The sequence below is a fragment of the Podarcis pityusensis genome (genome assembly GCF_964106645.2).
Source record: "Podarcis pityusensis genome assembly, chromosome: Z".
Classification (NCBI taxonomy): Eukaryota; Metazoa; Chordata; class Lepidosauria; order Squamata; family Lacertidae; genus Podarcis; species Podarcis pityusensis.
The window spans coordinates 41,969,960-41,994,295 of record NC_138044.1 but is presented as its reverse complement, the minus strand read 5'-3'; the positions used below and the strand labels follow the sequence as shown (position 1 = coordinate 41,994,295).

Genomic DNA, 24,336 nt, shown 5'->3' with positions numbered 1-24,336 from the left:
GTTAAGATCAGCAGAGGATGACCCTTTTGGTTGTTCTACCACCTTCTGAAACTTAGGGGGCTGTTCACCTAAGAGAGGGCATTCTCTGTAGTAGCCCCTTAGTTGTAGACCTCTCCCCCCGAGGTCCACCTGGCACCTTCACTGTACAGTTTTCATCATATGCTGAAGACACACCTCTAGACTCTTGGCTTTTTGAAACTTGAGATGTGTATTTTTGGGACCCACCTTATTTCTGTGATTGTAAGTTGTTTCAGACTGTTTTTTCACACTGTGTTTTGATTCTGGCAGCCCGTCCAGGGACCTTAGATAATGGACGGGTCATAAGTTAATGATGATGATGATGATGATGATGTAGCTGCCAGTTCTGTACCAAATGGACCCACAGGACTATTTCAAGGCCTAAGACTGGTTCCTGTTGTGAAGCACTTAACTGTACACCGATGAACCATTTTACATATACACCAAAATATGTGAAACATAACACGCCTTCTATTCATAAGCTCATCCTGAAGCAGTTTTTAAAAAAAAACAAAACAAAAAATTAAAGCGAATTGTGACATTTCATGCTAGCTGACAGACCAAACAATTATTACCTGCAGAGAGTTCTTCCAAACAGTTTCTACTAATAACCCTTATTCCTTGTCCCACTGGTGCTATTTGGGCACACCACAAAAACTTGGGACAACTTCGGCTCTCAAATTTACAGCTCAATCTGACACATGCTTTTTACTCAGAAGCAAGCCCGACCATGATGTTTATTCCTAGGTAAATGTGCAGAAGATCCTTGATCTGGATGAGCTGAAGTGGACCTGTATGGCACACTGGGGATATAAGATGAACCACTTGTAAGTGACACAGAGGAGAACATGGGGGTGTGTGGATTAGCTAAACTGCAGACCCTCAAACGCCCTACAGTCCTTTGATGCTGGAGGGCGTGCACTGTACTGGCATTTCTCTATGCCAAGTCAGTTGATATAGAGGTATTTGACAAAACTACCTGTTATTTAAGTCAGCGGGAGGGGAATAATATACATGTGTTTCTACCTCTCTAATGCTTACAGAAACATGAGATGCTGTACATACAGTGTCTTAAGAGGAGGAATACTTAAGAGGAGAAAAGCAGGTCAGTACGGAGGAAGCCTCCTCTAAGTGGCTCACAAAGTGGAGATTAAATCAAGATTTGAAAATATATTTATTCTCAAGCATATTTTTGGAGCACAGGGCGGAGGGTGGGGAGGTATGAAAGCAGGCACATTCCCACACAGGAGGAACCCAGTCTAGTGGGGCGGGGGCTGCTGGGCTTCACTCAAGCTCATGGTGGATCTATTGTTCTCCAGTAAGGGAAAGATTTCCTATTAGGCGCTATTTTGGGGGCTTCCCGACCACCCCTCCTCTGAGGATGCCGGAAAGACAGGTTGGGTGCACTGTGATCGTTTATCAGAAATTATCCCCTGCTGTTTAAAAAGAAAAAAGAGCAATGATAATCGTGGAAGGTGAATGAGTCCCACAGGAGCGACAGGGCTGCAAAGATAAACGAGGCTACAAAAGGCTGCAGCTCCTGCTCTCCGTTTGGGTACGTTTCAGTCCAACGCAGTTTGAACTGATTTGTCACGCCCACCCATCCCCCGGAGGATTAGCGGGGCCCTTTCCCCGGAGGCTTAGAAGAGCCAAATCTCGCCCTTGCTTGGAAGGCTGGTGTGATCTGCAGTCCTCCCCCCCCCCCCGCCCCGCCAGCTCTTTATGCAGCCCAGGCAGAGCACGCCGCGAGCCACAATAGAGGTTAGGGGAGGGGGGCGGGTCTGCGCCGATGGTTAGGCAGGCCCGCAGCCGCTTCGCCAGCCAAATGCGTTTTGTCTCACCTGATCTTTTATTTATATAATTCAATTGCATATTATTATTCGTGTGTGTGTACAGCGCGGGGGTGCGGGAGGGACTCATCTGCATCCGTGAGGCCTGGCTGCATCCAGCCACCGGGAGGGGGGCAGAGAGATCATGCGCAACGATGCAGTCAGCCCAACCCACAGAAGCATGGCACGGAGCCCCCCATATCCTGCCGTATGTCTCCCAAGCCACGGGACGTGAGGAGAAGAATAAGCAGGAGCAGCAAGCAGAAGCGATGGACACAAAAGGAGCGCGGAGGCGACCGGTCTACTAGTTCAGGCAAGCCGGAGAGGAAAGAAGGGGAGAGGAGCTTCGATGGCCAGGGGGGATCCTCTCCCCAGTATACTTGAGGGAAAGCGCAACGCGGGCGGGATGGGCTGGTGGGTTACCCTACCGGGAGCCCGATCCTGCTTACCTCTCCCGCTCAGGGCAGCCAAGGCGACAGCGGCGAGGAGGAGGAGGCGGGGGCGCCAAAGCTTCGCGGTCATTTCGGCGGGGAGGCAGGAGCGCACGGCTAGGGCGCACGGTGCGGAGAGGGAGCTCCCGGGTCGACGTGGCGCAGATGCCCGCTTTCAGGCGGCGGCGGCGGCTTCCTTAGGCAGGCGGTCGGGCGCTCGTTGCAGCCTCCGCGAAAGATAGGGACGAGAAGCGCCGGCAGGAGCAGAGGAGGCGGCGGCGCGGAGGGGAGGAGCGCGCCGGGGACGCGTGGAGAGGAGAGGGGGCGGGACGCGGCGAGGGCAGGGGCGCACGAGTCGCAAAAAGGCAGGCCCTGCGTGGAGAGGGGAGGGGAAGAGGGAGAGAGTAGGGCGGGGGGAGGGAGGAGGAGGCCGGAGTTAAAAGGGTTGGGGGAGAAAGAGAGACGGTCGCAGGAGCCTCCCTTGGACCGGTTGGCTCTGGAAGGGCGGCGGGCTGAGAAAGAGAGAGAGCGCTAATTCTTTACGTATTTTACTTCCATCTCTAAGCTGCGGAAAGAGCCGGCGGTGTTTGGTTGCCGGCGGCTTGACCCTGAGGGACCCGACAGCCGCGAAAAAGGGCGTCTCCGGTCACCCGCCTTCGCTCCCACCCCGCAAACCCGATGCGGGGCGGGGGGGAGGATCAAAGCCGGAGAGCCACTGTTTCCAGGGTGCGGGTGGGTGGGTGGATTGCTGGCCAGGGTTCTTCCTCAGCAAACCCCCACTGATAATTTCTCACGTTGTATTTCGCCCAAGACACCCAGATCCATTTCTCCCGAGTCCCTGAAGCCGGACAGCTGTTCTCTATGTGACAAAGATCTCAGATTTCTGACAAGCAGTCTGTGAAACAGATGCGCATCCTTGTTGAGTTCCATCAATGAACCTTGACTTCTTCTTCTTCTTCTTCTTCTTCTTCTTCTTCTTCTTCTTCTTCTTCTTCAAAAACATGTAAATACACTACTGGAGAAATGTCACAAGAGAGAGGCCAGAGGAATAAAGACCTCCCGGCTGCCTGTCGCTGTCTGATAATGGCAACGATAACAGTGGATAAGACCAAAAATAAAACAAAAGGACCACCCTGGGAAAAGGGTCATAAGAAGAGGGCTAGGGAGAAATTTGACTCAGTCCGCATTTTAAGGCGAACCTACCTAATCTTCCCTTTCCAAAACAATGCACCAGCCGAAACACAGCCACCCTTTCAAGATTCCTCCTTCTGCAAATAGGGCAGTGCAGCCAAGTAGTGTAAAAATGCATATAAACCTGAAAATAGCATTCAAAAATGCATTATGCGGGTACACTAGGCAAAAATTAGGCAAGATCGCATACAGAAATGTGGTATTAGGATGAATTCACACTAATAGGTGGATGAATTTTTCATTAGGACTTCTTTTAAAAAAATCACAAACTGGTGAGAAGGTGTAAAGAGCTGAAGAGCGGGTGGACAGGAAAATCAAAATGGTCAGATCCACACATCCAGCAAGTGGACAACAAAGGGGCTCTGCCACAAAATATTGCAGAGTGGAGTTCTGCTGTTCACTATTTCAGTCACCCTCTTCCAGGATGCCCCTTCCCTCTCTCCTCTAGTTTTCCATGCACCTTCCCAACCTTTTTCTTTTTTAAAAAAATAAATAACAAAATTCTGCAAATCTTGAGGGTTTGACTTCTTATTTCTCAGAGGGAGTGATGGGTGAAGCCTTTTTTGAAACCAGTGAGGCCACAGGTGCTGTGTTGTGCCCAACATTGGGGGGGGGGACTGATATCATACATGCGATGCACATTGCATGCGTGATGACTGTCGCATTTGGGAGAGGCTGACCAGGCATCCTCCCGATGCAACACTTGTGTGCCAAGCCGCGCTGGTCTGCGGGGCGTTTCCCAATGCTGCGCAGCCCAGGGCAACATACCAGCAGGCCTCCTCTGCCCCCTCACGATTGGGGGGCTGAGCCCTGTCCCAGTGGACATGGGGAGGGGCTGTAGAGGCCTCAGCCCCGTAGAGTTGGTACACCTGAATGAGGTGTCTATCTTTTATTTATTGCCACATTTATATCACACCATTCCACCAAGAAACTCAAGGTGGCATGCATGGTTCCCCCCTCCCAACGCCTCCCTGTTTTACCCCTGCAATAACTCTGTGAGGTAAAGGTAAAGGACCCCTGGGCAGTTAAGTCCAGTCAAAGGCTACTATGGGGTTGCGGCACTCATCTCTCTTTCAGGCTGAGGGAGCCGGTGTTTGTCCACAGACAGCTTTCCGGGTCATGTGGCCAGCAGGACTAAACCATTTCTGGCACAACAGAATACTGTGATGGAAACCAGAGCAGCGCACAGAAATGCTGTTTACTTTCCCACTGCAGTGGTACCTATTTATCTACTTGCACTGGCGTGCTTTCAAACTGCTAGATTGGCAGGAGCTGGGACAGAGCAACAGGAGCTCACTCCATCGTGGGGATTCAAACCTTGCCAACCTTCTGATCAGCAAGCCCAAGAGGCTCAGTGGTTCAGACCACAGTGCCACCTGCATCCTAACTCTGTGAGGTAAATAGACTGAGAGATGGTTGCTGGCACAAGGCCACCCAATTGATTTGAACCCTGGTCCTAGTCTAGCAATCTAATCACTGCGCCACACTGGTTCTTGCCATATGAAGTTAGGTAGCATTCCATAAGTGGCCGGTATAAACCACGTATTAGGTCAGGCCACAGCCCATGAGTAAGTAATTAATAGAACACAATGATTCAGATGATATTGACATGCATTCAGTGCTGAGGAAATCCCATGAGAAATGCCTGTTTAACCTTTCAGATAATGGCAACCAAGAGTTCTCATGGCAGAACAAAATATGTTGCATTAATAGCATCTTGGATAGTCTTAGAATCTTTCTAGCATTTCTTACAGGTTTGTAAGATAAGTTTACCAGAGGAAATCAAACTCATTTCAGAGTTTCATTGATAGTTTTCAGTTCCACGGTAGCAGGGATTTTTCCATAAAAATGCAGAAGTGTGAATTCAAATCTGAATTCTGCACTTTTTCTTTTTCTTTTACCCAAGAGACAAATACTTTGGGGTGTCTAGACTCCTGGATAAATGGGGTTGGCTATAATATATATTTGGTCTCAGCAGAAGGAAATGGATTAGGGGGTTTCTGGCATAGACAGATTGCTAGACATATAACATAGAGGGGATATCTACAAACAGACAGGAGAAAAAACAAACATTTTCATACCCTCTGCAAACAGTTATACATACTTTAAGTGTCCAGCCCGTTAACAGCAAAGCATCATAAAAATTAAATAGACAAAGTTTTCCTCACCGCTAGGATAAGAATTACTTTACCTTCTAAATTTCAGGAGGAGGAAAAGAATAGGTGACAGGCAGCCCAATCCTGCACCATTCAGAAATAAATTGCACTGTTCAAAACAGCTTACTTCTAAGTAGATGGGAGGAGAAATTCAATTCGCATTTTAATGCAAACCTGCCCTCCCAAAAACATTATGCAAACAGACAGTGACTATTGAAATTTGCCCGTCTAATTTTGTGCTGCAGTTCTCCAACCAAATATTGTGCAGTATTAAAAATGCAATGCATATATTGGAGAAAAACTCAAAAATTCATTGTTTTTTTATTGGCAAACTGATGTGAAGAACTGAATAATGAGAAACTGAGAAAAGACAAAATGGGCAAGCCATCTCCAGGTCCGTGAAAGATTCTATCAATGGTGTCTCTGAAATTTTTTACACATCACTTGGGAAGACAGGCGAACTAAAGCCAGTGTACTGGAAGCAGCAAAGATCACCAGTGTCGAAGCAATGATTCTTCAACATCAACTTTGTTGGACTGGTCATGGTCTGGCTTACTATAAGACGGCTTCCTATGTTTCTGAGTCACTGCTCCTCAGCAGACGTGCCTAGGATTTCAACCCTAGTTAATAACTGGCAGTCCTAGGAAATAAAAATGACCCAGCAGTTTCATGTAGGTGTTAAACAACGTGGAGGATAAGATTGAACCCTGCGGAACCCCACATTGAAGGTTCCACAGGGCTAAAAAGCATTCCCTCTGGGGAACACCCTCCGGGAACGACCATCTAATTAGGACTGGAATCACTGCAATGCAGTGCCACCCACCCCTAGTTCAGAGAGTCGCTTCAGAAGGATACCTGGTCGATGGTATTGAAGCTGCTGAGAGGTCAAGAAGAATTAACAGGGACATGTTTCCCTTGTCTCTCTCTAGACACAGGTCATCATACAGGGCGACTAAAGCAGTTTCTGTGCCAAAAGCAGGCCCAAACCCCTATTGAAATGGATCCAGAAAATCAGTTTCTTCCAAAAGTGCCTGGATCTGGTCCACAACCATTCACTCCAGAACCTTGCTCAGAAAAGAGAGATTAGCACCTGGCCTGTAGTTAGTTAGGCTTTCTGAATCCAGGGAAGGTTTCTTAAGTAGTGGTTCTACCACTGCCTCTCTCAGACAGGCAGGGACCACCCCCTCTTGTAAAGAGGCATTGACCACCTCCCTAGCCCAGCCAGCTGTTCCCTCCATTCTGGTTTTTATCAGCCAAGAGGGGCAGGGGTCTAGAGTGCAAGTGGTCGCCTTGCGCTCCAAGCAAGATCCAAGCACCTTGTCCACATCCTCGAGCCTTACCAACTGAAACTAAAGCTAATGTAGTCAGGGGCGAAGCAAGGGGGTGCAGTAGGGGCGGGCAGCCCTGGGTGTCACCGCTGAGAGGGCACTAACCACGGGGCCTGCAGCGCACCAGAGCCGCGTGTCTCTCCTGGGAGAGATGCGGTGGCTTTGGTGCACGCAGGCTCCGCGCTGCGCAAATGGTCCACCCGCTGCCTCCCCCCAGCTGTAGGGCAGCTGAGTAGGAGGAGACAGGCAGACTCCGGAGGCCCCGTGGTGCGCCCTGCCCATGCACCGTCCCAGGCACTGGAGCGTCTTCTACCCAGACATGTATTTTAATATGCAATTGCATTTTATTATGCACATTCTTAAAACTGCTGACTTTAACCTCTCTCTTTTTCAAGAATGGAAAGGGCTTGATGGACTTGGGGCAGAGGAGGAGAAAATGCAACAACTGCCAGGGTGTTGCAGCAAAGAGACCTGGAGCACCACCATTGCCAACATGTGACAGCAGGAGGATCAAGCAGACCCTGTGCTGCTCAAGCCAAATCCCCCCTTCCCACCCCATGGAGTGGGGTGCTTTTGGAGTTCTGCTCCAAAGGATGACACCTGTGGTAGCTTCTGCTATAATTTGGGCAAGCGCATTGGGGTGGCTCTTGTTGTTGATGTTTCCCCACCAATGGTGGAACTTCACCACTGGTAAAGGTTTTTTTTGGGGGGGGGCTGAGCAGAGGGGCACTTCAGCTCTGCTCCATCCAAGCCCCTCCAGCATGCTGGATCTGGGGGTCTGCATTTCTCTCCCCAGCCGTTTTGAACTTGCTTGCCTTCTGCATCACATGGAACCATGTTTCAGGAAGCCTTCTGCAGCTAGTGCACGTTGCCTGCAACTATAAACAAAACTTGTACGAGAAAATGACAGTATAATCCAATTTCCAACAGGCTCAGAAAGTGATTTATTACAGAGAGAGAGAAAACTAATTGTGGTATTTCTTTATTAACTGAATGTAGATCAATACATAGTAAAACCCTGTGACTTAAATGCCATCTCATATGTTTTAAGGGTATCAAGAACTTTCTCATGAGCCCAGTCAGTTTTTCAATTAACTCGTGTGTTTTCAAAACTGAAATCAATTAAAGTTATCCAGCTGAAAAGATTAAAATTATATGCTAAGATGGATCGTCATGCCACTTCAAACCAAATTTGGGCTTTAAAGTGCAATAAGATTCATACCAAATATATTTTGCATCCCATGCTAAACTCATTCAGGGATAACAGTGCAGCGTTGGATACCAGAGGCATTTTGCTTTAAAACTGCAGGGTTTTTGATGACCAGACTGAATAAAAACTGGCCATTGTGTTATTCAATCCTTCCTTCATTCATTCATCAAGAACCCACAATAGGAGCAGATGATTTCAAAAAAAGAAGCAGCTAAGAGGAGGGGTTGCTGAACCCCTTCCATATCTTAGCACTTCTGTTGTCCAAACCCCACTCACTCCAAGTCCCTCTTGCCACCCTGTGTGCTTCTAGATGAGTATTTCCAAAGGAGGGGAATAAACAGGCTGGAGGAAAATTTGGAATAGAGTAGCAGGGGTGGGGAAAGGGTTAAGCATGTAGCACCACCTCCACCCTCACTGAAGACCTCCCCTCTCCTGTAGAAGGACTTGGGGCAAAGGGGGGTGGAATAGTGAGGAAATGGGTGAGTTGTAAAGGGAGGGAGATTAGTCCAGTACAAAGGGAGGAGGGGTTGCTCAGGTGTGTGCGAAGAACCCTGGAATAAATATCCTTAAAAAGCATAGGCTTATCCCCCTTCCCAAATAGCTATGGCCTGGTGATATTTCCAAATTTTGTTGCTGTTGCTTTGTTAGTGTGTTTGCTTCTTTGCACAGTAAATGTGCACTGTTCTTAATTTGCCATACAGGATTTGGGTATCATGCCACAAGGCAGCACTTCAGATGCCATGAAATTACATTTTTCGTGCATATTTCCCCCCCCCCCCAACTTGGGAGATGTGAACCTTCCCCAGGGAATCTGCTGCTGAGAAATGCGAATCACAGGTTCCTACTGATCTGTATCAGTGACCTCCTCATGGGTGACACGACTCCCCAGCCATTTCTGGAAAAAATCCCAATATTCGTGAGTTCCTGATTCATTAACCTAATACACCCATCCTTCCTCCAGGGAGATCAGGGTGGTTGGTGCCTGTTAAGTCTTCCTCAGCCCATTTTACCTTCACAGTAACCCTGTAAAGTAGATTAGGCTGAGAGGTAGCGAGTTGCCCAGTAAGATTAATGGCTGGATAGGGATTTGAACCTGGCTCCCCCCAGTCCTAGTCTGACACTCTGAGGCAGAGTAGAAAACATATTTCAGCCTCAGGGCTGCAATTCCCTTCTGGAAAACCAGAGGGCCACATTCCAGCGTGGGTAGAGCAACAGATGTGAATTTTTGTGCAGTAGGCTACCTTTTTACAAATGTGCACCTTTCTCTCTGCCTTCCACCCAGGCGTGAAAGAGGCACAATCAGACTTCAGGGGCACATTCCAGCCAGGCAGAAACACGCAGGACCAGAGTGGATGTGGCTTGGGGAGAGTTCCAAGGGCCAGTCCAGAGAGGCATGAAGGGCCGCATTCAGCCCTCAGACCCGAGGTTTCCCACCCCTGCTCTTAGGCTGCACAAAGGAGAAGGGACAGGTCAGTCAGTACAGCATGAGCCTCTTAATCTGTTGTGGGTCAAAAAGGTTCTTGTATGGCAGGTGGTTGGAATAGATGACTCTCATGGTCTATTTCAGCTCTACAGTTCTACAGCTGTGGGTTAAGAAAGATTGTTGCTCGCCCTTTGCTATTGTTGGTTGGAGTCAGTCCCGAAAAAAAGAGGATGTGTTTGTGTGGGAAAAATCACGGGCATTCCAAGTAACTATGCCTAATCATTTCCCCACCACCACCCCTAGGTTTGCCTGGGGCAAAATGGGGAGCTGCTGACCCCTGCTGAAGCCTTGCTGGGGGCGGGGAGGGTCGTGGCACATGGGCAGTCCAGCCCTGCTGCCCAGGCAGTGCACATCGATCCATTTCCACTAAGTCTCTATCTCTGCGAACCTTTTGGTGAAAGCCAATGTGGACAGCCATCCTTCGCCCCTGCTTCCTTTTCTCGAGGGGGTGAGAGTCGAGGTGGGGTGTGGTGGGGTGTGGTCTGGGTCTCCTGCTAATCATACTTTGGTTTCACCTGTCAGTGAATCATGGCAGCTTCTTAAGGGCCCAGCGCCTCACCTCTTACCTTGGCACAGAAATTATCACACAACGGCAGGGGCTGTGATATAAAAGCACCATGTGGAGAGAGGAAGGAAATGCATGCTGGATGAAGCTGGGGTGTTGGCCCTGCAAAAAAAACACACGTTGCGTTCATTTCTGCAGCCGCTCAGTTGCCTCCTTGCTTCAAAGATGCTGATGTTAGCAGTGGGAATGCAGCAAGGCCGGGGAGACTCTCCCCAGAATACAGAGCAGCCAGTGTGAAGGAGTTGCTTGGCAGGTGGTCACGCGGGTTTGTCTAGTGCCTCTCCCCCTTTCATCTCTTTTTATGAAAAAATAATGGGGGGTGGAGAATCAAGACTCCCACTTCAGTTCAGCCTAAGGAAACTAGCTGGGCGACATTTGTGTTGCTCCCGTCTAATTCCCCTCCCTAACCTCTGTGTATCCAATTTGCATCTCAATAGACTTTGCTTCTCCCCCCCCCCATTTTTTCCTTCTTTTTCTTCTCCCCCCCCCCCCTTCCTGGAGCTTTCAGGAATCACTGAGCAGCCCCTAACAGGCCATTATGCTACAGTCAGGCCAGCTTGTGAGAGCCGAGCAAATAAGAGCATCCAGCAGCAGCAGCTGACAACATTTCGCCAAAGCAGATTGTTTGCTTTCCCCTCTGACACTGTCCTTGTGTTTCACAACCATTGTTTGCAATTAGAGAATTTGGTCACAGCAACCTCCCCATCCCTGTCCCGAACTATGAATAAGTTGAGCAAAAGCACAGTAGCAACAGCACATCCAGTGACCCTGGAGACTGGGTCAAATCTGTAGAAATGAGGAAATACTATTTATTTATTTCAGTTTATGGCCCTGTCCTTCATTATAGCATCCCAGGATGCGTTGCAACCATTGAAGAACATAATAAGAACAGCATAATGGCCCATCTAGTCCAAAATCCTGTTCTCACAGTAGCCAGCTAGATGCCCATTTTGGGAAGCCCACAAACAAGACCCAGGCAAAAGAGCACTCCTCCTATTGTGGTTTCCAGCAACTGATGTTCAGAAGCTTTATTGGCTTCTGTATAGCTAACATGGCTAGAAGCCATATTCAGTCTTATCTCCATGATCGTCCAGACCCTCCTATTTTCTAGGGACAGTCCTGGATTTACAGAAGCTTTTCCTTATCACATACATCCCTAGTATATAGTTGATCTTTAAGATCTTCCAAGGAAACCTTGCTAGCTGGTCCAAAATCAGAAGACAGTCACCTGGTGACAAGGAAGCAGCCCTTTTTGGTGGTAACACCCACTCTGTAGAATGCTTATCCTTGTTCCTGAGGTTGGAGACAGTAATTCATAGAATCATAAAATCATAGAAATGGGACCAGGAGAGTCATCTAGCAATGCAGGAATCTTTTGCCCAAGGCGTGGCTCAAATCCACGACCCTGAGATTAAGTGTCTCATGCTCTACCAAGTGAGCTACTAAGGTATGCACACTTCTCTCTCTCTCTCTCTCTCTCTCTCTCTCTCTCTCTCTCTCTCTGTGTGTGTGTGTGTGTGTTCCTGGGCCAAGCTTTCTTGGGCTCTGATTTTTGTTGTTGTTGCTGCTGTTTTAGTATTGTTTCAAGACCTATTTTTAAGTGTTTCTTAATATATAATTTAATACATAATTGTAAATCGCCTTGAGGCTTATGTGAAAGGCAATTCGTTAATTATCCATTTCTGCTTCTGTTGATTGATTTTATATCCTGCCCTTTTTCTGCAAGCAGCTCAAGGCGACATACAGGACAGCCCCCCCCCCTTATTTAAGCTCCTTGACTACCCTGCGAGGTAGGTTAAGTTAAGAGGCAGTAGCCGGCTCAAGGTCAGCAGGGGGAATTGCACAGATAAGGACAGAGAGTGAGGCAGAAGTGCAGAAGAAAAACGTTAAGAGCCTGCCCCATCTAGTCCAGTATCCTATTTTCACAGTGGCTGACTATATCCCTGTAGTAAAGCTCACAGGCAGGACCTTTTGGCCCTGGACATCAGAACAGACAAAAAAAGGAAGTATTAATTAAAGGAGTGCATCACTGTTAACTTAAGGAATTTGCTGACAAGAGATATGGAGATAGCTTTAAAGGGGTCTGGACATATATACTAGTCATAGCTAGCTATATACAGCTTCCAGGTTCACCCTGACTGGATACTGGTTGCTGCTGAGCACAAACAGAGAGAGTTCTTGCCCTGTTTGTGGGCTTCCTGGAGGCACTTTGTTGTAAGAAGCAAGATGCTGCCCAGATGGACTTTTGGTTTGGGTTCTTAAGTTCTTATCAATGGTGGTGGGGACTTGTGGCCTTCCAGATGTTGTTGAGCTACAGCTCCCATCGTCCTTGACCACTGGCCACAGTAGCAGAGATGGGAACTGTAGTCCAAAAACATTTGGAGGGCACCGTATTTGCCATCCCTGGTCTAAACCACCTAAAAGGCATCAGATTAGGGGGATCTGAACTGCCTACTCTTGTTCATGATACAGATACCTGTGTTTTTTTGAATAGAAATGGTATAAGGCTCCTTCTCTTGATTTGAAGAATAATTCAGAGATAATGGGAGTTGGAGGGCCGCAGGTTACCTGTCCTTGGGAACAGTAGGTAGCCGTGTTGGTCCGCTGTAGTCGAAACAAAATAAAAAATTCCTTCCAGTAGCACCTTAGAGGCCAACTAAGCACACGAAAGTTCATACCGATAACAAACTTAGTTGGAAGGAATCTTTTTATTTTGTTTTGGGGAAATCACTATATTTTAGCCAAACCTACTGAAATCACACACATACACATGCATACCTGCTGCTTGGAACTCATGTCAAACATACAGAAGGGCCTGGTGTATTCTCTCTTGATTTCTTAAAAAAAAACAACCCAGCCAATCTGTTCTTTCTCTCTCCAGTTTCCCCTTAAGGCAGGGAGTCCTGGCTAGCAGCATGTGCACTAAGTCCAAAGAAAATGTTAGCAGTAAGCTGGCAAATTGCTTTGGGCAAAGTTCAGAGTTCCTCTTCAGCCCAGCATCCAGCTAAACACTGCAGGGACAGTCAAAACCATTACAGAAAAAGATTAATTTCCTTTTACCTTGTGCTGAATGACAAAGTGCCATTCTTGACTATTTGCATTGTTTAGTTCTATGGGTTGTGCCATTAATGCACCTAGCATAATGTTATATATAAAATAACTTGATATACAAAGTACCCCTCAATGACCCTGGTTCTAGTCCTTATCTTAAATGTGACCTGGAAGGCTATAAGTAAATAGCCTGCCCTCCTAATACTGAATGTAGATTAGCATACTAATCTTTGCTACCAGCAAAGTTTGATTTTCACCCCCACCCCTGTAGGAAAGAATTGGGTTCCTCTTAGCCAATGGAATAATCTGCCAAAGGCAAACTCATGCAGCAATAAAGCTGCTAGCACATTTGCAAAGCTAAGCAGGGGTCTGGTCTGGTTTCAAACTGGATGGGGAACCACGTGTTGTCATTTCTCACTAGGGTCATGTCCTTGCAACATCAAACTAAATGGAATAGCAAATAGACAGGATCTTGTAGGAAATAAAACAGTGGTATAAAGGAATAAAGGTGTTATTAACATTCACTCATCAAGGCAGACCTGGCCCCTCTCCTACAGAACAGTTGGCTCCAAATCGTACTTAAACTCCAGCTTTGCAATGGTTGGGTAGTTCATATCTCCAGTGGAACCCCCTCTTTGCTTCCCAAGGAACAGCCGTATGCTTCACTAAACCACAGACCAAGGACTAGGTGAGAGGTTTCTGTTCCCAGGATTTTAAAGGAAGAGCTCAGCTTTTCTTGCAGCTCTGATCTCTGATCCCAGACTTTGTGTTCCATTAGGTTCCAAGTTCAGGTATACCTCCCTTTATCCTTTCTTCTGTTAGTGTGGGTACTGTGGCAAATTGTCGCGCTCACTCTTCAGACTCGGATAATTAGGGACTCCTTTACTCTTTAAGGTCAAAGTGTATTTGTGCTGCATGATTTGCTGCCTGCATAGATGATAGATAGATAGATAGATAGATAGATAGATAGATCAGGGGTTGGCAAACAAAGGCCCGCGGGCTGGATCAGGCCCACCTGGGTCGTAAATCCACCCCATGCCGTGAAGCCAGAACCCACCATGAAGCCGAGACTCCCGGCGATGGCGGCTCTGCCACTCAATCGCCGTGCCTGGTTTACCTCAGCGTGGAGCGGGGATGTCTCTGCCAATCAAATGCTGTGTCTGGTTTACCTCAGCGGCATTTGATTGGCAGAGACGTCCCCGCACCGCACTGAGGTAAACCAGCCTGTCTGATTGGCAGAGCCGCTGCTGCTCGGCCTCTTCCTCCTGTCACAAGGAGGCAAGGCAGTGCCCACCACTGGCTCTGGCTCCTCCCGCCTCGCCACCTCCACTTTCCCTTCCCCACAAGCTTCCACCTGCACCGCCAGGAGACCACCAGGAGACGCCGCATCACGGCATGTAGCCGCACCCTGCCCTGCCGTTGGATGCACGGACTCTAAAGAGCCCTAAAGAGGCACTTACTTGCAAGTAAGCCGCAATCGTTTCAAGGTCGCTTGTTCAGCACCTGAAGAACTGCTCAAGTCCACTGAGATGAAATGCACTACGGATTGTGCCCCTGGGAAGGTAAGCACAGTGGCTGGCCCCCCTCGCCTCTTCTTCCAGCTCCCTCCCCCCTGTGCCGCTTCTCCGGCCCGCCACAAGATCAGAGGGACAGTGGACCGGCCCGTGGCTAAAAAAATTTGCTGACCCATGAGATAGAGATAGATAGATATAGATAGATGATATATAAATGATAGATAGATGATAGATATAGATAGATAGATAGATAGATAGATGATATAGATAGATGATAGATAGATGATAGATAGATAGAAAGATAGATAGATAGATAGATAGATAGATAGATAGATAGATAGATGATAGATAGATAGATGATAGATAGATAGATGATAGATGATAGATAGATAGATGATATAGATAGATAGATAATAGATAGATAGATGATAGATAGATAGATAGATAGATAGATAGATAGATAGATAGATAGATAGATGATAGATAGATGATAGATAGATGATAGATAGATAGATAGCTTGGCACCCCTATGCTCCTCTGCCTCTTTCATTTCATTGAATAAAACAACCTTTCTCTATATCCTGGTGTGTGTGACTTCTTCATGGGCCATAAGGTTATGGATAAACATGTCTTTCATAATGGATGCATGTACTGACTCCAGCAAAATATTCCAGTGCACATGGAATGCACATGGACAAGCACGTGCGTTCAGACATGCACCTCGGACCAATGGAAGTTAAAGAGTCTTCATGCCATAGATTTAATAGATAATCAGAGGAAGATTTAAGTGGAACAGAAATCTTGCAAACAAATCCTTAATTTGCAGTATTATTTTTACTTAGTATGCCAGAATATTGTTTATTTTGATGTCTGTGAACATACACATTAGGTGCTGTCAAATCAAGGCTGTTTCAAGACAAACAGTGGATGAGGGTTGTCCCTCTCTTGCCTTGCTCCCCAGGTGTATATGGTTGGTTTCAATGGAGGCAGGATTCTGCACCAGTGGACTTTGTTCCAGTCCAGCAGTGCAATGCTCGCCAACGTCTCTGTGCATTTAAACCCATAGCTCTCATTTCCATTTGGCAAATGGATAGAAAGGCATGCAGCTTAACTTGAATCCCCATGCTATGCCTTCCTAAACTATGTTTGTGCTCCAATTTCCTTTGAAAAATATGTTTTAAGAGATGGCACTGAAGACAGAAAAGGGGGAGTGTGTGTTCAGACCACAACAGAATATGCAATGACACAATCGCAACGCTGTGTGATGCAATCTTTTAAGCAATGTGTATATATATATGTGTATATATATATATATATATATATATATATATATATATATATATATAGAGCATACATTGTCATGTGAAGTAGGTAATCTGACCCCTGCTGGTAGAAACGTGTAATGGAGCTGGAGGTTCAACTTCCAAGGTTTTCCCTCTATTAATGAAGAGAATAAGGTCACCTTGATGATAATGCAGTTGACCAAAGCATACAACTTTAGATCCTGGGGGAACTTGTCATCAAAGTGATTGAACTTTACAGGGATCTCAGGTGCTTGTCTGTGTTCACTACTGTCTTTTAAACCAAACCACAGCTTGCTAATGGAGAACTCCTGCCACCCTTAGGATTTCATTCATTTATATCCTATTTCAGTGTTATCTCCCTCTGTCTTTCTCATGCAGAGTTATATATGTATATATATGTGTGGGTGTATCTCAGAATGTTTCTCTAAATCCATCTGATTTCCTGTTCAGTGCAAAAGACTGCACGTTGTATAATTTAATTCAGGTGCTTCAAGGTGAAAGGTAATGAAATGGGCCTGGAAGCATGAACAGAGCCTGGCCATGTTCCAGCGGGATTTGCGGTGAGTTCAACATGCACGTGGTTTGGGGGAGGTGACCTGGGCTGCATGCAGCCCTTCCACATCCTCACCAGCTTTCGAAAACTTCAGGGGAACTTCAAATAGCAGCCTACAATATATTTATTTACTGCTTGACTGTTAAAAACAAACAAACCCTCAAAGCAATCTACAAAAAGAATAAAGCAATGAAATTATCGATTTAGAAAGATGAATGATAAACTAATAACCAGATTAAAAACACATGTCCATTTTCCATGGGTCAAGATAGGCTTGCCTGAACAAAAATGTTTTCGGCCTTATTTTTCTTTAAAGCAAGACTCCGCTCTGTTCCCCCTTTCTTCCTGCCCTGGGTTGTCCTGCCCTCTGCCTGCACCTCAGAGCTGGCTCATCGTGCAGGGCTTAGCCTCTCTTGCTCTCCAGCAGCCCCTATGAACCGCCCAAGGGAGGAGGCTGGCAGTGTCAGCCATGAAGAGGCAGTGGGATGCTCCCTCGCCGCTGCCGCCACTGCCACCACCACTCAGGATGAATGCCAGCTCATCCTCCTCTCTTAATTCGGCGCTGGTGGGGAAAATAGGGATGTTCTGGGATCAAATCAGAAGCCAGGATGGCTTTTGTGATTTTGCGTCTCTCCATCGAAAATCGGGATGCTTGGAGAGTATGAGGAAGTTGCAAAGGTGACACTCTTCCCTCACTTACTCTTTTATCTCCATGTGCTTTTCAAGGCACACACACACACACACACACACACACCACCCTCATTCTTAATTGCCCAGTCATCTGTACATATGCAAATTTACATCATGAGACTGTGGTCCGAGTCTTGTAACTGTTTAGCAGCAGGCCCCCCCCCCCCAAGCGGATGTTGAACCTCCTGACCATTGGCTGTCGATCTAACTGGTTCCATAGTGGTACATTTTGCTGCTACAAATGTCTTTGCAAAACAGACAACCCCCCCCCCACCGGCCTTTCACCTCTTCTGATATCTGTTGGGGTGTTTTTGTTCCCCTATACATTGCTATTTCCACCCTCTTCCTAAACCGAGCTTGTAAAAAGCTTTGCTGGTGCTCCTTCCAAAAGGAACCTGATCATACGAAAGGAAAACAGCTGGGAAGCCATAAATTTTTCCCTTCTCCCCCCCCCCTCCCATGGTTGACAATGAATGAGAGTTATGTCTGGCGCTCTCAGCATTGACTCAGAAGCTGCATCAGCATTTGCTGTGGCAGAGAAGCATCTTCTGAATGAAGCTGAAGGAGAGGCAAAAGGCGCAGAGAACAGAATGAAAATCTCTTTCTATCTCTCTCTCTCCAACCAACCACCCCTGCCACCCACAACATCCCAATACTACGATGCCAGTGGAGACATCAACCTTCCACAGCTTCGTGCAAGCTTTTGGCACTTTAAGAAGTTGTGAAAGCCAAGCTGATTACTCTCAATGACTGGTGCTCTACTTGGCGAAACAGAATTGCTCTCCTGTAAGTAAGCAAAGACCATCTGGCATTGCAGTTGATCAAGGTTTCCCTCAAAGCAGTGCTTCCAGGAGAATACTTAAGGGAATGTACAACAACTCGAGCCAAAACCATACTTAGAAAAGACTTGTTAGCAGACGAGTGTTGAGAACAGGTTTCCTATGCTCATCCACACTTCCACTTATCACATGCCTAGAAAACATGGGTCCGAGTGGTTTCCCCCTTGGCCTGCTCCTTTCGAAGGAAAACCCACTCTTTAATGCAAAATCGGATAAAACATTTAGCTAAGACCATTTAGCTAAGACCTCACACATTGAACTTCCCTGGTAGGAGAACAAAGGCTTGATAACCTAATCGATTCCAAGGTGAGCTATCCCTGGCAGGACAGCTTGCTCTATGGTCTTAATTCCTTCACGCATTCATAAGACTTAAGCATGTTGGTTATATGAGGCTGGTTACCCCACACTTTCAGCTCCACTTAACTCCCGCATAGTTCATTGTCAGCAATGGCAAGCTGGCTGGAGAGGAGATGGGGCTGATTTCTCAAGGGAATCTGGTCCCGGGGCTGAGAAGCCCAGCTCAAGAGACTTCTTCCAGGTGTGAGTACATGATGCTATTTATAATGGTGGAGAGCTGCAGTCAGTCGCTGTTGGCAACCAACAATGGGCAATGGCCTTGCCAGAGAAATTATTGAAATTATAGAATGAAAATTGCAACGTGTGAGAGGGACTGAGCAAGTGAGGGTTAGAATGTCAGGGGCATTAGGGAAGGATTATTTTTCGAAGACACCGTGAGAAAGGGACAGAGAGGGCATATACACAGCGGCCTTTTGCATATCCTTGGACAAACAGGAGGCCAGAATGAATAGATAAGGGAGCTCATTGCCATGCCTTGTGCTTGTAGCTATACCTCGTGATGAACTGCCTCTTCACTTATTTGAAAAGTGTATAAATACTGCTGTTTGATATGTGTGATGGGACGATGAGCTGCTTGTGTGTAAAATCCTAGTCCCTCAGAGTTTGGTCAAGTTTGCAAACCTCTGTCTGTAACGGAGCCCCTTAAACATGGCTCCGTCAGTCGCTGGCAGATTCCGACAGTGGTTGCTTTCGGAATCGTTTCCAACATAAAAGCTCCTTAACGGAAACACGTCTTCTGGACTCTCTGCGTGACAGTTTCCGGCGAGGAGTGGGTGTCCCTACAGGAGGTCCTGAAACCTCCCCACTGTTTTCGCTGGAAGTGTCTCTGAGCCATCCCTCCAGCTCCCTTTCCCTCAGCCCAGCTCCTCTCCCCCTACTGGTTCCCTCTTCAGCTGCTGAGTCTCTCCCAACCTGTGTGAGCCCTTTCACTTCCCTTCCTTCCGATGGCAGTTCCCTGACATCCACCTCCCCTCCAGGGCCCCCTTCATCCCCTCTCGCCCCCTCCTCTACGGGCGGTGAGGAGGCAAAACCCCGGAATGAACTTCCTTCATCTTCCGATGTCCCGAACACTTCTCTCCACCTGTTGCGGTTCCTGGTCTCGAAGTACTCCTCCTCCTCAGAGTCCATCTCCCCTTCCCCTTCCGATTCCGAGAATCCTTCCAACTCCTCCTCCTCATCGGTGGTCCCAAAGTATTCCCTCCGGAACCTCTCCACAGGCTGAGGTTTCCTTGGGAACCTTTGATGGAACGTTTCTATCAATACCTCGTCATTGATATCTTCTGCCATTACCCAAGTGTTTTCTGACTCCGGTTCTCCTTCCCACGCTACCAAATACTCCACCTGATCCCCCTTCCATCTGGCGTCGAGGATTTCTGCCACATGGCTGCTGCATTCCCTTTCTTCTATGACCGGTCCCCGAGTGGCCATCCCTTCTCGTCCCCCCTCATACGGTGACAGTAACGACCTGTGAAATACTGGGTGCAGTTTCATGTGGTTGGGTAACCGGAGCCTGAAAGCCACTGGGTTGACCTGTTGAATGACCTCAAAGGGACCCAATCTCCTGGGTCTTAATTTCTTACAACCTCCTTTGAACGGCAACCCTTGGGTTGACAGCCACACCCTATCTCCCACCCTTATGGTTTCACCTTCCCTTCGGTTCTTGTCTGCCTGCCTCTTGTATTCTTCCTTCGCCCTTTCTAAGTTGAGTTGGAGCTGACGATGGATTGCTTCCATTTCTTCTACAAAATGCTCGGCTGCCGGGACACCCCATCTCTCCCCTTCTCCACCTGGGAAAGCCCTGGGATGACACCCATAATTAGCCAAGAAGGGGCTCATCCCTGTGGACACATTCTCGGCATTGTTGTAGGCAAATTCCGCCAGCGCCAACTTTTCTACCCAGTCATTCTCTCTGTCATTGACATAACACCTCAGGTATTGCTGGAGGACCCCGTTTGCTCTTTCCGCCTGCCCGTTGGTTTCAGGGTGCCGGGCAGTCGAAAAGTTGACCTCCACCTGCAGTAAGCTCATGAGCTTCCTCCAGAACCTGGAAGTAAATTGTTTTCCTCGGTCTGAGACCACCCTCAATGGCACCCCGTGCAACCTAAAAATGTGTTCTACAAATAACTTCGCTGTCTCTTCCGCCGTGACTGCATGCGAGCAGGCTACAAAGTGGCACATCTTTGTTAGTAGGTCTACCACCACCATGATGGCTGTTTTCCCCTTGGACTTCGGCAGATCAGTCATAAAATCTATCGACACTGCCTCCCAAGGTCGTTCTGGGGTTGGTAAGGGTTCTAATAGCCCCGCCGGTGCCCGCCTCTCCCCTTTGGCTCGCTGGCATTGCTCACACCCTCTTACATACTCCCGTACATCTTCCCTCACCTTAGGCCACCAAAATTCCCTGGTGACCAACCACATGGTTTTGTGTTGTCCAAAATGCCCCGCCGTGGGGCTGTCGTGCAACTGCTTGAGTACCCTCCCCCTTAAGTCTCCTTCAGGGATATACAGTGCCCCTTTGTAATACAAAGCTCCATTTCTTTCCTCGAAACCCCCTGGTTCCTCTCCCTCACCCCTAAGACCTCTGAGCTTATTCTGGGCGTATTCATCATTCTCTGTTTCCTCTACCAGTTCTCTTTGTCCCACCAATGCCGCCCCACACACCCAGCGGTCCTCTGGAATGACATGTCTCTCTTCGGGTGCTCCCTCCCCCTCCAAATATTCAGGTTTGCGTGAGAGAGCGTCCGCCCTAATGTTCTCTGGGCCTGGCACGTAACAAATCTCAAAGTTAAATTTGGAGAACTCCTGGGCCCATCTCACTTGCCGTTGGTTGAGCACTCGTGCCGTCCTCCAATACTCTAGGTTCTTGTGGTCAGTGCACACTTGCACCTTATGTTGTGCGCCAATTAGCAGGTGCCTCCATCTCCGGAACGCCTCATGAATGGCTAGTAGTTCTCGGTCATACACCGTGTAGTTCCTCTCGGATTTGTTCAGCTTTCGCGAAAAAAAGGCACACGGTCTCCACTCTGACTCCTCCTTCCCTGGCTGCAGAAGCACCGCCCCAATAGCTCTGTCTGATGCGTCAGTTTCCACTCTCATCGGTTTTTGTAAATCCACATGCAGGAGTTGTTGTTCCGAGGCGAAGGCCCTTTTTAGTTCCTCAAATGCTCGCTCCGCCTCCTCAGTCCAAACGAACTTCTTCTTACTGCTGAGACAGTCCGTAATGGGCGCCGTCAGGTGGGCAAAGTTTCGGATGAACTTACGATAGAAGTTCCCAAATCCTAGGAACCTCTGCACATCCTTCCTTGTTTTGGGTGTTTTCCATTCCAGCACCGCCTGGACCTTGCCGGGATCCATGGCCAATCCCTTGTCTGACAGGCGATACCCCAGGAATTCCACCTCCTTGGTATGAAACTGACACTTCTCCAGTTTCACCCACAGCTGGTTGGCTTGCAGCCTGCTCAACACTTCTCTGACGTCTCTCACATGCTGCTCCTCATTCTCAGAATACACCAACACGTCGTCTAAGAAGGCCACACAATTCTTGTAAAGCAAAGGCCCCAGGACGTGGTTCATAAACGATTGAAAGCACGCGGAGCCTCCTTGTAGGCCGAAGGGCATAACTAAATATTCAAATGCCCCCAAAGGGGTGAACATGGTGGTTTTCCATTCATCCCCCTTCCTTATTCGTATCAGGTTGTACGCCCCCCTTAGGTCCAGTTTAGTAAAAATCTTTCCCTTCCTGACCCTTGTCAAAATGTCGTCAATCCTGGGCATAGGGAAAGCCACTGGTTCTGACACTGCATTTAAGGCCCTGAAGTCACACACAAGCCTCGGCTTGTTCGTGTTTTTTTTATCCACAAAAAACACTGGGCTGCCCCCCACCGCCCTGGACTCTCTGATGAACCCTCTCTTCAGGTTCTTGTCAATGAACTCTCTTAGCTCCTGCATCTCTCTGTCTGACATGGCGTACAGCTTGCCTACAGGGAGCTGTGCCCCAGGGAGTAAATTGATTTGACAGTCAAAGGGTCTATGCGGGGGTAATTGGTCAGCTTCCCTTTCGCTGAAGACGTCGCGGAGATCTGCGTATTGTCGTGGTACCTTCACGTTCTCCGTTACTTCAGTCCCTGCTAGGGTGGCTTGGGCCCCTGCCAAACCCTTTCCCTCTTTGCAGTGTTCTAAGCAATGTGCTGAACCAAAAGAAACCACTCTCTGATGCCAGCCCACCAGCGGATCATGTAACGCTAGCCAGCTCATCCCCAATATAATGGGAGCTCCTCCCAAGGTGGCCACATTAAACGCTATCAGTTCGGTGTGCCTTGCCACCTTCATTATCATTGGGACGGTCTGCAAGCTGACTTCTCCTCCCAACAGTCCCTGCCATCGATCGTGGTCACCTGCAGGGGGTTGCTTAAAGGGATCGTCTGTATCTGGTGTTCAGCTGCAAACTCTTTGCTCATGAAATTGCAGGAGCTGCCTGAGTCCAACAGCGCCTTTATCTTTAGAGGGTGTCCGTTTGGCAGCTCTAGCGCCACTTCTATCACTAGGGCGGGTTTAGGAGGTTCTGGCGTGGGCACTTTCACTGCTCTTTGGCCTGGCTGCTGTGCCCCGACGGTGGCAGCCAGGCGTTGGCTTTTACTTGCTTCGGTATTTCTTCCTCTCTTCCCTCCACAGCTCCTACCATCCCTTGCCATTCCTTCCTCTGGGGGCAGACTCTGGCAAAGTGACCTGGCTGTTGGCAGAGATAGCATTTCCGGGCGCCTTTTCCCTCCTTCTTTCCCCCCTCACTGGGCTTTGAAACTGCGCGCGCGCGCGCTGTTCCGATTTCCATCGGCTCTGCCGGCGGGAAAGTTGGCTCTGGAATGTCTGGAATGCGGAATGCTGTGATGGGACGATGAGCTGCTTGTGTGTAAAATCCTAGTCCCTCAGAGTTTGGTCAAGTTTGCAAACCTCTGTCTGTAACGGAGCCCCTTAAACATGGCTCCGTCAGTCGCTGGCAGATTCCGACAGTGGTTGCTTTCGGAATCGTTTCCAACATAAAAGCTCCTTAACGGAAACACGTCTTCTGGACTCTCTGCGTGACAGTTTCCGGCGAGGAGTGGGTGTCCCTACAGGAGGTCCTGAAACCTCCCCACTGTTTTCGCTGGAAGTGTCTCTGAGCCATCCCTCCAGCTCCCTTTCCCTCAGCCCAGCTCCTCTCCCCCTACTGGTTCCCTCTTCAGCTGCTGAGTCTCTCCCAACCTGTGTGAGCCCTTTCACTTCCCTTCCTTCCGATGGCAGTTCCCTGACAATATGCTTGTGTGTGTCACACCCTCAATACTTGCTGGTTGCTGAGGTTGTGGCATACTGGCCTTGCAAAGCCTAAATAAACATCCTGTTTTGCTGAGCTCTGAAGTCTGGATTTTATTGAATGTGCAGGCTGAACCCACAAGGTGTATGGTATTGAACCCAGATATGTCCCCAATGGTACCAGTGTTGTGGAACGCTGAAATGCAAGAGTCCCCATGTGTTGGCATTCCACCCACTTCTGATGACACACTTAGTTACACAAGCATTCCCTTCATCTCTTGACCCAAATCTCCTGTTTAAATTGCTGTTTCAATGTGGGTTGTTTTTTCCCCACTGTGATTGTGCCTCCCATTTTCCTGAACAGAGAGAAGTGTGGGTGCAAACGTCTGGATTTTGTAAAGCTTAAAAGAAGCCTACTGCACAAAAGTAATAGTAGCATCAGTTGCTCTGCCCATTTTTTGCCGCCGGTAGCAGCTCTCTGGGGTTTCACATGGTGGCCTTTCTTCGTTTTGCTGGACATTGTACCTGGGG

At 48.1% G+C, this 24,336-nt stretch overlaps 1 protein-coding gene across 3 annotated transcripts in view; it reads right to left on the bottom strand.

Annotated features, from left to right (window-relative positions):
• CD99L2 (CD99 molecule like 2) overlaps positions 1-2,609 on the bottom strand; it is a 70,041-nt gene extending 67,432 nt beyond the window's left edge. Inside the window, exon 1 of one of the 3 annotated variants that reach the window (XM_080991156.1) lies at positions 2,297-2,609. In XM_080991156.1, the coding sequence (XP_080847282.1) occupies positions 2,297-2,369 (73 nt within the window). In that variant the 5' untranslated portion in view covers positions 2,370-2,609. The remainder of the gene's footprint in view (positions 1-2,296) is intronic. The other 2 variants (XM_080991155.1, XM_080991157.1) reach the window with 2 other exon arrangements.
• Positions 2,610-24,336: the final 21,727 nt, after the last annotated feature.